This window comes from Notolabrus celidotus, chromosome 5, assembly GCF_009762535.1.
Source record: "Notolabrus celidotus isolate fNotCel1 chromosome 5, fNotCel1.pri, whole genome shotgun sequence".
Classification (NCBI taxonomy): Eukaryota; Metazoa; Chordata; class Actinopteri; order Labriformes; family Labridae; genus Notolabrus; species Notolabrus celidotus.
In genome coordinates, this window is record NC_048276.1 from 39577324 (window position 1) to 39590065 (window position 12742).

The following is a 12742-nucleotide window of genomic DNA, read 5'->3' on the forward strand; positions in this document are numbered from 1 at the left end:
TTTAGTGGATGAATATAATAATAAAATATGTTATGGAATAATTACAATATTGCACGTGGTTATTGAGATATTGCACCAGAAATCAAGTATTGCACATGTATGTGATCTGTAACAGGAGTCTTTAGTGGTTTACAGCAGGGGTTCCCAAACTTTTCAGCCCAGGACCCCAAAAATGGAGGTACCAAAAACTTGCGATCCCCACTGTCCCTCAAAGTGATTTAATACGGCTTCATTTAGCTGGTTTGCAGAAAATGAACCTACCTACAGCGGATAGCAAAAGTCTACACACCCCTGTTAAAATGTCAGGTTTTGTGATGTAAAAAAAATGAGACCAAGATAAATCATGTCAGAACTTTTTCCACCTTTAATGTGACCTATAACATGAACAATTTCACAGAATTTCTTTTTTATCTTTTAAAGGGAAGAATAAAAAAATGAAAAACTAAAATAATGTGGTTGCATAAGTGTACACACCCTTTAACTAATAATTGTTGAAGCACCTTTTGATTTCATTTCAGCACTCTGTTCTTTTGTAGGAGTTAGCATGGCACATCTTGATGTGGTGATATTTGCTCATTCTTCTTTACAAAAAAGCTCCAAATCCATCAGATAGTGAGGGCATCTCCTGTGCACAGCCCTCTTCAGACCACCCCACAGATATTCAAATGGATTCAGGTCTGGACTCTGGCTGGGCCATTCCAAAACTTTAATCTTCTTCTGGTAAAGCCATGCTTTCGTTGATTTTGATGTATGCTTTGGTTTCGTTGTGAAAGAGGAAATTCCTCTTCATCTTCATCTTTGCAATGGCGGCCTGGAGGTTTTGTGTTAAAACTGACTGGTTTTTGTAACTGTTCAAACTTCCCTAAACAGTTCTAGTCAGAAATCCCAGCAGCTCCTTTAATGTTGCTGTAGGCCTCTTGGAAGCCTCCCTGACCAGTTTTTACGGTGGCCCTGAGAGCTCACAGAGGCAACATAAGAAAACACATGCCAAAAGACAAAACACAAGCAAATTAAAAAAACATCTTCATCAATTTGACAACATATGCGCAGCATTTAGATAAAAGCACTGCGAAGACCACAACACAACACATTAGAAAACGCGCTGCAAAGACCACAACACAACACATTAGAAAAACACGCTCTTTGGAACGCGTTTTGCAGCGTGTTTTTCTAATGTGTTGTGTTGTGGTCTTTGCAGCGCGTTTTTCTAAATGCTATGCATGTGTTGTCAAATTGATGAAGATGTTTTCTTAATTTGCTTGTGTTTTGTCTTTTTGCATGTGTTTTCTTAAGTTGCAGTGCTGTGAGCTCTCAGGGCCACCGTAAGTTTTCTTCTGGTCTTTTCATCAGTTTTGGAGGGAGGTCCAGTTCTTGGTAATGTCACTGTTGTTCCATATTTTGTCCACTTGATGATGACGGTCTTCACTGTGGTCCATGGTATATCTAATGCCTTGGAACATGTTTGTACCCTTCTCCTGACTGATACCTTTCAACAATGAGATCCCTCTGATGCTTTGGAAGCTCTCTGTGGACCATGGCTTTTGCTGTAAGATGAACTGAGGACATGTCATGAAACTCCTCTTAGAACAGCTGATCTTTATTGGGATTAATCAAAGTCACTTTAAATTATGACAGGTGTATACTGACTACTATTTGTCATGAGTTTGAATGTGATTGGTTAGTTCTGAACACAGCCACATCCTCAGTTATAAGAGGGTGTGAACACTTATGGAACCACATTATTTTAGCTTTTTATTTTCTATTCTTCCCCCTAAAAGATTTTTTAAAATGTGCACGTTATAGGTCACATTAAAGGTGGAAAAAGTTCTGACATCATTTATCTTGGTTTCATTTTTTTACATCACAAAACCTGGCATTTTAACAGGGGTGTGTAGACTTTTGCTATCCACTGTATATGAGCATGTGTCTGTGTTTCCTGTGCTGTTATGAATTAACCTGCTGCTACTGATGCTTTTGACAATTAACTGTTCACTAACCCTAAACTTAGGAGTCATCTGGCAAAAAGAAAGGCAGAAAACTCACTACATTTCTATTTGCAAGGTTTTATTTTAAGTTAATTACCTTTTTTGTGGATATTTTCTACTTTAATGGGTAAAATGTACTATTTTTAGATAACTTAAAAAAAACATTCTGGAAGACATCTCACGACCCCCCATTTGTGTCTCGCAACCCCCCAGGGGGTCCCGACCCACACTTTGGGAACCCCTGATCCACAGTGTGATTGTTTATGAGGGATACAGTTTGAGGGAGGAAGCTGAAGGTGCCGGGATGTTCTGGTTCTCAGAGTTCTGAAGCGCCGGCCAGAGGACAGCAGGTCAAAGAGGTGGTGACCCGGGTGAGAGGGGTCTGTCAGGATTTTCCTGCCCTTTTCTTCATTCTGGAGGAGTACAGATCCTAGAGGGAGGGCAGGGGGGCGCCGAATATCCTCTCTGCAGTCTGTTTGTTGCAGTCTTCTCATGTCTGATTTGGTAGCAGAACCGAATACTGGTCTAAAATGTACTGGAGGCAGAAAGAGGAGCCGGTTTTTGTTTTCACATGTACTATGAAAAAAAACATCAAAGCCACTGGCCTATGATAGAACCCTTCAGGGGAGGCAGATTTATTTTAATATTCCACTTGATTTTACTCTTGGCGTTTTGCCATTTGCTGTCATTGCTGCTTTGCTCTTATTGTCTGTTGTGAAACACTGTCACCTATTTTAAAAAGTGCTATAAAAGTAAACAATTTCTATTATTACTGTTGTATGTTTTTCACAATGTTTTCACATATCAATATAATTCATACCTAAATTTAAAGTCTTTACAATTTCAGACTATCCATGTCAGAGTTTAAGAAACATCTTCTGATGCACGACCTTGGACACATCGTCAGTGTTGTTTCCTGGAATCACTGGGTGTTTCGGGTCTTGCAACACACACTCTCCTCCAGGCAACCCAACCGAGGCTGGTCAGACCCCGGCCTGTGTCCAAGTGGCGTTCTACTGTCCCCACTGCTCTCCCCTCTTTAACCAGAGCCATCTGGATGCTTTTTCTGCTGCTTCCACGGTGTTGTTGATGGCTCTTCTCCAGTTGGCTCCTGTAATGCCCAGTGTGCTGTAGGCCTTGCTCAGGGATTGACTGGCAAATCCCAGACTGCCCTCTTCCACTTGCATGCACCTGGTCTTCCACCCATTCCTCCGACAGTCCTCCACCAGCTCCTGGTACTTCTCCCTCTTCCTCTCATGAGCCTCCTCCATACTTTCCCTCAAGGGCACTGTTAGCTCCAGTAGGATCAGTTGTCTTGTGTCTTCCGAGACCAAGATGATGTCAGTCTGGACTGGGTGATGTGTGGTGGAATTTTCAGCTGCCTCTCCAGCTCAACTGTCATCACCCAGTGTCGGGCCGCGAAGAGCAAACCAGAAGAGCAGTTCCTTGATGTTCTCCGTGGCCTCTGTCCTTCCTTAACAAAGTGAATGGCCTTGGCTGTAGCTTGGTTGTATCGGCTGTCCTTGATCCCCTTGCTGATTGCCTCTGCAATGGATTTCAGGACCTAGATGTGCCTCCATCGATACCGACCCTCGCCCAGCACCTCAGGATGTGTTCCAGTGTCCCTGTTTGGGAACACAGGGGGCATGCAGGTATTTCTATTTTGCCCCTATTGAGACATTTATAGTAATTGAGTTGTTAAAAAGGAAGAGGCCAAATAAGCTCTTTTCATTCACACGGGTAGTATTTATTTGGTATGAAGTTTCTGGTTGCTAATCCCTCTGTATGTTTATAAGCAGATACTACTATCATGTCCACACATTTTGTTACTCAAGTTGAAATATTAGGTTACTGTAGGAGCCATTAAAAACAGGTATTCTGTAAACATCATTAAAAACAACCAAGTAGGCCAGACAGGTCAGAAGATAAACCACGCCAACTCATGTATGAGGAAAGAAAGATTCACACCATTAAATTAATTCGGATGATATTAAAAGTCTGGAGAGAGGACTTCACAGCACAGAACAGAGTATATATACATATATATATATATATATATATATATATATATATATATATATATATATATATATATATATATATATATATATAACAATAAATATAAAGTATGCATGATCAAGGCTTCAACAAACTATAACAAGACACAACAGCAGAGTTACTCATCACAAATACGCATACAAACTCTCACTGCCTCATGTTAGTCTGCAGTGACAATGCATTCCAGTACAAACCAAACACTCCATCAATCATTTATTTCAGTTTACTGCAGATCTCAGCTAATAGCCGTGCAAAGTCATACACTTCACATTCAGGGATAAATGCTTTTAGCGTCTCCAAAGCTCCAATGAAAGAAGGGAACTACTTTCTAACAGGGTGGACCCTTCGGCGCACTGGATGACAGAGAGCAACAGAAGGAGGAAAGGTCCGGGCGGCTAATGTGTGAGCTCTAAGAAGCTAACAGAAAGGACTATGATGTGGTACTATTGTGCTTAAGGCTGTAAGTCACATGAACCAAGGGACACTCATTACCGTTTTAATCTTCCTCATTCTTCAGACACAGAAGACAAGGACTAGTAAAAGTCCAGAGGGTCATTTGGCGATATTTCAAAATAAAAAATTTAAAGCTCCTGGATTTGATTGAACTTTGGTGACCCCTGTTGACACAAAGACCTCGTATCTATTTGCTAATTGTGCCCCGCACATGAGTGAGTAATTGAAAACAAATCCTGCTTTCTTTGAGCATTGAAATGAAGTGAAAGAGAAGACGAGTGCTAAAGTAAGTCCAACTGCAGCTAATGAGTGATCATACTACTGCACGCCCCTCTGGATTCTCACGCTCCATTGTCTCATGTTAAATCTGTTTGAAAGTAGTGAATGAAGAACTATTTAGTTCTCTTTAATAAGACATTTACTTTGTTCCATGCTAAATCTGAAAATAAATACGACCTAGTATGATAGGTGCAACTGCACATTTGTCACACAAAATAAAATAAAGAGCAGGAGCTGAAATCTGTAACAAATAGCAGAAAGTCCACAATTACACGTAGCATAGCCTTATCAGGATCATGATTAATGAACAATCGTCCAATCTGATGCACTGCCCCGATCGTAAGGCAGCCGGGACGTTTCCAGACCGTCAACAACAACAAGCTCACATCAGCCAATGTAAATGACCATGCCTTGTTGCTATGGGAGACAGAGAAAGGGCTAGAAATAAGGAAGAGGCAGAGCTACTGACATCCCTCTGGACCATCAGGGAGTCTCTGAGCCAACGAGAAGCAGGATCTCATGTGAAAGGATGAAGGTGAAGAAGTAAACGCAGAGGTCGGCAAAGACGTCTCCCATCCGTCTGTAGGTGTCCATGGAGCGGTTGATGACCTCAGCGGGGATGCCGGACAGCAGCAGGGCGGCAGTCAGCACAGTGGTCTGGGCCTTCTTTTCCACCTGGAGGAAGAAACCATCGTTTTCTTATTGTATGTTTGCTTTAATTCAACTCTGCTGCAACTGAGAGGAAGTTTGGTTTGTGCGGGTTTTGGCACACTGTAGACCAGGGGTTCCTAAAGTGTAAGTCGGGACCCCCTGGGGGGTCAGGAGACACAAATGGGGGGTTGTGAAATGTTTTCCAGAATGTTTTCTTATGTTTATCTTCCTTTTTGTTTGAACTGTTATTTATTATTATTCTTATTATTCTTATTATTCTTATTATTCTTATTATTCTTATTATTATATTTTTTGTATTCATTAATTTTGTTTTTCTCTTTGTTGGTTTTGTGTTACTTCTACATCATTTGTTAACTTGTGGTGAACAAAGAAATACTGAAAGAAAATGCAATAAAAAGCTGAATGACAAAAGTTAACTTTGGCACCTATACTTTGGGGGTCCCAGTCTGAAAAGTTTGGGAACCCCTGCTTTAGACAAATCGGTACCTTCTATCTCTGTACATATCATGTCCGGCACAAGTACAGGTAGTGTATTCTGATGACACATCTCATTCTGTTTGTCTCTTAGCACCGATCTGACAACCATTTAATACATTTACTGTAGAAAACGCAATAAAGTTTGTTTCATTAGCATGTTGAAAATTGTCCCATCCAGTGTCAGACATGTCAGAAATCATCAGATTTGTCACTGACGGTGTCGTCTGCCTTTTTAAAGTCCAGATATCACTAATCCTTTCATTCTGCAGCACCGTTAAAGAGTCCTCACGAAGGTCTGATCTGAACAGCTGGAGAGAGGAAAACGTTTCAAGCAGCTTGCCTCGGGTTTGTCCGAAGTTTAAAATACACCAAAACAGAGCTCTTGAATTAAAGATATTAAAATGTTAAATCTCTGTTGTCTTATTCAAATAACAGGAGCAATGTAAAAAGTTGTTTACTGAAAGTTGGAGTTGGCAGACAGGAAGTCACTGACAGCCGCCTGCAGAGCCTTTGGACCCTCTTTCCAGAACCAACTCGGTCGAGGCAGATGTCTGTCTAACAAGAGTCTGGTTCTGCTCGAGGTTTCTGCCTGTTAGAGGAAGTTTTTCCTCTCCGCTGTAACTAGCTAAATACTGTGAGGTGTAATGCTCATGGTGGATTAAGGTGGGGTCAGACTGAGTCTTATCCTGTCTTGGTGTTGGGTCTCTGTTCATAATTTGACATAGAGTGGTCTAGACCTGCTCTGTTTATAAAAGGATCATGAGATAACGTTTGTTGTGATTTGGTGCTATACAAATAAAGACTGAGTGATTGATTGATCAGAGCAACGTGAACCATGTTGGCATCAGTTTTTACCAAAACCTGTGAGCAACCTTTAACTGACCAAAAATCGTAAAATTCCCCCTGAACTTTGAAACATCAACACTGACAGCTCCGTATTACCTCTGCAGGAGGACAGCACTTCTCTGTCATCTTGGCTGAAATATGGACATCTGCATCCAGATAACACTATCACCATAATACATACATGAGGTCTATTACGAGGGGGAAGGAAATACAACACATATTTCAAAAACTCACCTTTGGAAAATATTTGGACAACCCCATGTAGGCCAGTTCCAGGGTCAGGAATGGAGCAAATATTGACTGGAAGAAAAGGAGAGGCACGTTACAATGACATCATACTACAGGGAGCAGAGTATCTGTTATGAGAAGCACCCTGGGATGAGGCAACAACAATGAACTCATGCAGAACATGAGACATGCCACTTTGTAGGAGTACTTATCGTTATGTTATGACGACTGATGCTTTAAAGAAAGTTTAATTCAAGGGAAGAGGAAAAAGTTGAATACATCATGTTAATGTAGGAGTTTGTTGGTTTACACCAAAGAGCAGAATATGAACAAACCCTGCTGCTGATTTTTCTACAGCATCAAATGCATCAAACTGAAAGTCACCAGTTACAAAATAAGAATCAAACTCAACACAAGGGCTTTAAATAAGTTTGGATTTCGATACAAGAGTAGATAAAAAGATGACTCCTGTCAGTGGTGACGTTTCATACTCTCTGATATTAAAGAGGAATTACTTTAGGGTCCGAACAGCTTCACAGCAGACTCACCAGATACTTGCAGACAAACACCCTGACAAACAGAGCGAGGAGGATGCTGCCGGTGAGCCTGAAGGCTCTGAAAGGATCAAACTCCTCAGGTTCAGACCCTCCGTCCTGGGCCGACTTTTCATTGGCCAGCTGACCTCGCAGTTTCATGGCATCATCAAAACGAGACAGGTACTTCTGGAGGCCTCGTCGTGGGGAGTTACTGATATCCTCTGATGCCCGCTCTCCTCTCTGTCTCTGTCGGACTCCTCCGATATCATCTTCTAGGGAGCCTGCGTGTGGCTCACTGCAGCCTGGTAGGGGTGAGCCCCTCCTCTCTGGGGTGGCACTGCGGGAACGACTCCTGGCCCCCGAAACCTCTGGCAGGAAGGAAGGCGGTCTCGGGGAAGATGAAGATGAGGCCCACGGCTCTGTCCTGTTGAGATCAAGGTGAAAGCGAGGCTCTGCGGGATGCCGGGGAGCTCCAGCTGAGAATGTCCACAACAAAAACATTGATGACGTCACATTATAGTACAATGCAATGGATGTCTAAGTTATTTCAGAAGGAAAATATTTTCAAGAAAAAGTTCCTGATAAAGTCTCAGAACAGTTCAATAATCTCTGTGGAAGACCTAGAAAAAGATTCAACCTTTCCGTCCGAGTGGAGATTCTCAATCAACCAAGATATTTAAAGAAAGTATTTGTGGGATCTGGAAAAGCTTTTACATCGTGTTTGAAACTCTGACATGGAGACAAGAACCGGAACTAAAGATTTCTAAAATGCCAAAATTGAGTAATCATGTGTTTTAGAAATGGGGGGAGCTTGTGAGGGTTTTTTTGTTCAGGTATGAAACAGACATGATTACTGATGCCTCTATTTGACCTACAGAGGCCACTGAGCCCATCAGGACAGAGGTGATGGATTTCTTTGCAGTTATTTTTACTAGTGATGTTAGAGATGTGCCGAAGCTTCGAAGCGTGTGTCGAGTATATGAAGGGGCGTTTCCGTGAAGCGCGTATCGAGCATAGACTGTATATAAAAAGGTATCGAGGCATACTTCATTGAGGGGAGGGGCCGAAAAATGATGACGTTCGAAGCCTCGCGAGCCGCCTGTACCACGTGACTGATTCAGGAACCAGTTTGCGGGTTTGGTGCGCAATTCGAAATATAAGGGGCAGCGCACAGTCACAACCTTATCCCCAATTTGTTTCCACTTTCCCTTTTGACCCGGCCATTGTATCATAAAGACAGACACCATATTAAGAAGTTCATTATTTATGTGTTGGCATCACAAACATCATTCACTTATTCAATTCAAAGCTTCACACACCAAAGGGATGGTGTCATTATAATCACTGCGCTTATTTTAAATTTATTGTCCACTTGATGGCGCAGTAGAGCAAATGGAGCACCATGAAGCTTCGGCCCATGAGTGAACCAATTGGATGGAAAGCCTGAATACTTCAAGAAGCTTCATCTCGCCATCACTAATTTTTACCACTCACTGAGTGCCTGCCCAAGCATACAGCCCCCACACGGGGAGTTTGTCTGTGTACAATCACCAGCAGATTAACAGTGAGAGAGACATGAGATGGTTAAAACAGAGGAGGAGAGTTTAGAGTTTGGTCCCTTGGCTCCTCACAGGAGCTTTCAGACTAGTTTGGACTTATTAAAAAGGGTCCAAAGATTCCTGCACCTCAGGAGCAGGTGTATCGTGGTTTTCTTCCAATAGAAGCTTGTAAACAGAATTAGTTGAGAGTCTTGAAGCCTGTAATGATGAAACATGATCATCACAGTCATGCAGGATCCTGGGTAGCCAGGGGCGTTGTAGTTGGGGGGAAAAGTGGGACTGACTACCTAGGGCCCAAGTGGGGAGGGGGGCGCCTAATGGGCCTGAAATGAAATGTGTTTTCTACTACGCTTTTCTTTTGTTTTGTTATAACTGCAATAAGATAACTAAAATTTTCTGAATAAATGAACAAACATTAAGAATTCCTTTTTGGAATATCTTTCCAGCTCCATGAGATGCGCGTCTCATGCTTAAAGTGGGGAATTGTCATATTTTCACAGCATCAAGTGTGGCTGAATCTGATTGAAAGTAAACTGTAGGTTTTGAGGTTTTCATTTGACTTAGATTATACCAAATAATGCCCCTTTGTTGTTATTCAACAATTAACTTGGCTTCAAATAATCTTGTTTACAGAGGTGGACAGTCTGAAGGTCAATATTGTGCAGTTACATTTGGAGAAATTGTAAAAAAAAAAATAATAATAATAATAATGATATGTAGCTTAGATTGAGTCAGTTAACCAGGATAGCATATATTTGTGTTTAATGTAAATAAACCAGTATTATAGCATCAGTGTTATATTTTGTAGGGTTGGCTGTGGTGATGGGGCCCACTGAGATATCTTTACAGGGGGCCCAGAATTCCTGGCGACGCCCCTGTGGGTAGCATATCGTATTTGCTGGTTTGAGGAAACCCCAAAGACATTTAAGTTGCTATTATGACTGAGAAACCGCCTATTATTAACAGTTACGCCTTCACCTTTACTGAAATATTGTTTGGTTTTTTTTTTCAGATTAATAATACAGTCCTAGGCCAGTAGAGCTCCAGTGAGACATGGGTAGTTGCTGGTTTGATTCCTGGTCAGCCTCAGCTGGCTCTATCTAAGTGACACGGCTGGTGGACAAAGGCAGTGTGCTGACTCAGCTCAAACAGGAGCAGATGATAGTGAGGACCTTTCCACAGCACTGTGGTGTAAAATGCGGATTTCATCACGACATACCGTTCATCTCAGACTCGGTCTTAGTGAAGCCCACTATTCTCTTCATGCGGTCCTCTGAATTCATGAGCAGCTTCTTCCTCCGGATCTCTGCCCTCCTCTGCGCCGCTGACAGAGAAGCTGCCTTCTCCTCGCTGGCCTCTACAGACTCCATGTTGAGAAAAATTCCGCGTTAACTAGAAGTGCTACAAATTCAACTCACAGCACATCAAACAGATTCTACAGCTCGCTGTCGGTGATACAAAAGCCCCAACCCACTGAATTAAATGGTAAACATGACTGAGCGTTGTCAGAAAAGAGGACGCACAATGATGACGTCACCCCACAGTGTGATATATTTAAAGTGACCTCACACTGGCTCCAAAAAACAAGCGCATGTCCCTTACAGCAGGGGCTTCCAAAGTGGGGGCCGGGACCCCTGGGGGGTCGCCAGATACTGACTTGGGGTTACGAGATTTGTTCATTTTTTTAAGTAATCTAAAATTCCGTATAATGCCATTACTGTAAATATATTTTTTAAAAAGCTACTCATCTAGATTAGATTAGATTAGATTAGATTAGACTAGATTAGATTTATTGTCATTGGGCATGTCACAGGTACAAGCAATGAAATATAGATAGCATCTAACCAGAAGTGCTTTAGCAGTAAATTAAATAATACAGAATATACAGAGTTATGAATAAATAATAAATATAATATAATATGTATCTACATAATATAGATAATAATAATTGGTAGTGCTGTTGCCCCAAGCTAGAAGGTTCGTGGTTCAAATCCCTGGCCGGGCAGTAGCCTTTCTGTGTGGAGTTTGCATGTTCTCCCTGTGCATGCGTTGGTTCTCTCCGGGCACTCCAGCTTCCTCCCACAGTCCAAAAACATGCTCACCAGGTTGATTGATCACTTTAAACTGCCCGTAGGTGTGAGTGTGTGCGTGAATGGTTGTCTGTCTCTCTGTGTTAGCTCTGTGATAGGCTGGCAACCTGCTGTTGGAGTATGCATGTAGTGTTGTTGATAGTTTAGTGAATGGAAAGGTTGGAGACTATTAGGTTAAGCCAATTCTTCTTCGTCCACCATCCTGCCCAGAAACCTTTTTGGTTTGGTTCCTTTAACATTTGTATCATATGACAAAAAAAATCGTAAAAAACGTATTTTCTTTCTGAAGCTATCTCTGTTTTACCTGATACTAGCTAGTTTGCATGGTCAATAATGCTAGCTTGAAAACCACGATGTTGGTGGTTCGTGGATTTTAACATAGCCTACTGGTATACATACTTACAATCATTTGTCAAAATAACTGATGCAGCTAAGTTAAGAAAAATAGAAACAGAAATAAAAACAAAATAGTCAAGTTGTTTTACCTCAAGAAAAACTTGAAATATACATTGAAACAACAGAGAAATGTGTGTTTGTTCAACTAAATAAGACAAGTGTTATAACTGCAATTAAACTATATAATTCATTGTTTTAACTTGCAGTATAAAGTTCAATCAATGAAATATGAAAGTTAATTAACATACATAACTTAAAATACAATATTGTGACAACTAGTACTTTATAGTTACTAATAGTTACTATAATAGTTACATTATCAACTTTTTGAACTTTAATTTTGGATTTAAGACAAAGCTAGTTTTGAAGTTGAATGAACTTACATTTTCAAGGAAGCAGGGGAACTTACATTTCCAAGTTAAACCAGCTTGAAATGTCTTACAGTGTATTGACTATTGCTACAGGTATGTACAGTACAGGCTATGAACAGGCTGTTACTATGGTTATGATATACATTAGACTATACAGTAGAGTAGTGCAAAGTGTTATAGGAGATTCACATTATTTTTCTAACATTATTTTTACAGTATATACATTTCACAGTGTGTGAGGTATAGATGAATGAATTAATGTACAGGATGGAAAGTGCAGTTAGTGGTGCAGTGGTGGTTCAGTCCTGAGGTCGTTAGTGAGTGTGTTTTTGTGTATATGTGAGTGAAGGGGGGTGGGGCGTCGGGGGACACAGTTCAACAGAGAGTCAGATGTGGGGAAGAAGCTGTTCCTGAACCTAGTGGTTTTGGTTCTTAGGCTCCTGTAGCGCCTCCCAGAGGGCAGAAGGTTAAACAGACCATCAGCTGGGTAACAGGAGTCTTTTATGATGTTCCCAGCTCTCCTGAGACAGCACTCCCTGTAGGTGTCCCCAATGGCAGAAAGTGAGGCTCCAGTGATGCATTGGGCGGTTTTCACCACCTTCTGCAACGCCTTTCGGTCCAAGACAGAGCAGTTCCTGTATACCAAACTGTAATGCAGTTGTTTTGGATGCTCTCGATGGTGCAGCAGTAGAAGTTCACCAGGATTTCTGAAGAGAGGTGGTCTTTCCTCAGAGTCCTCAGGAAAAAGAGACGCTGGTGAGCCTTTTTGACCAGATTGGAGCAGTTGGTTGT

At 41.5% G+C, this 12742-nt stretch overlaps 1 protein-coding gene across 1 annotated transcript; it reads right to left on the minus strand.

Moving 5' to 3' along the window:
• Positions 1-4243: 4243 nt before the first annotated feature.
• On the minus strand, positions 4244-10635 carry camlg (calcium modulating ligand). Its single transcript, XM_034684138.1, has 4 exons — positions 10313-10635; positions 7547-8010; positions 7005-7070; positions 4244-5450 (listed from the first exon to the last, which is right to left on the minus strand). The coding sequence occupies exons 1-4, from the start codon at positions 10461-10463 to the stop codon at positions 5259-5261; spliced, it is 873 nt and encodes a 290-aa protein (XP_034540029.1). The 5' UTR covers positions 10464-10635; the 3' UTR covers positions 4244-5258.
• Positions 10636-12742: the final 2107 nt, after the last annotated feature.

Excerpts from the sequence above, each read along its gene's own strand:
- camlg (XM_034684138.1), bottom strand. The coding sequence starts at position 10,463 with ATGGAGTCTGTAGAGGCCAGCGAGGAGAAGGCAGCTTCTCTGTCAGCG. Across the intron at positions 8,011-10,312 it reads GACCGAGTCTGAGATGAACG|CTGGAGCTCCCCGGCATCCC; the intron begins GTATGTCGTGAT and ends GGACATTCTCAG. Across the intron at positions 5,451-7,004 it reads TGTCCAAATATTTTCCAAAG|GTGGAAAAGAAGGCCCAGAC; the intron begins GTGAGTTTTTGA and ends TTCTTCCTCCAG.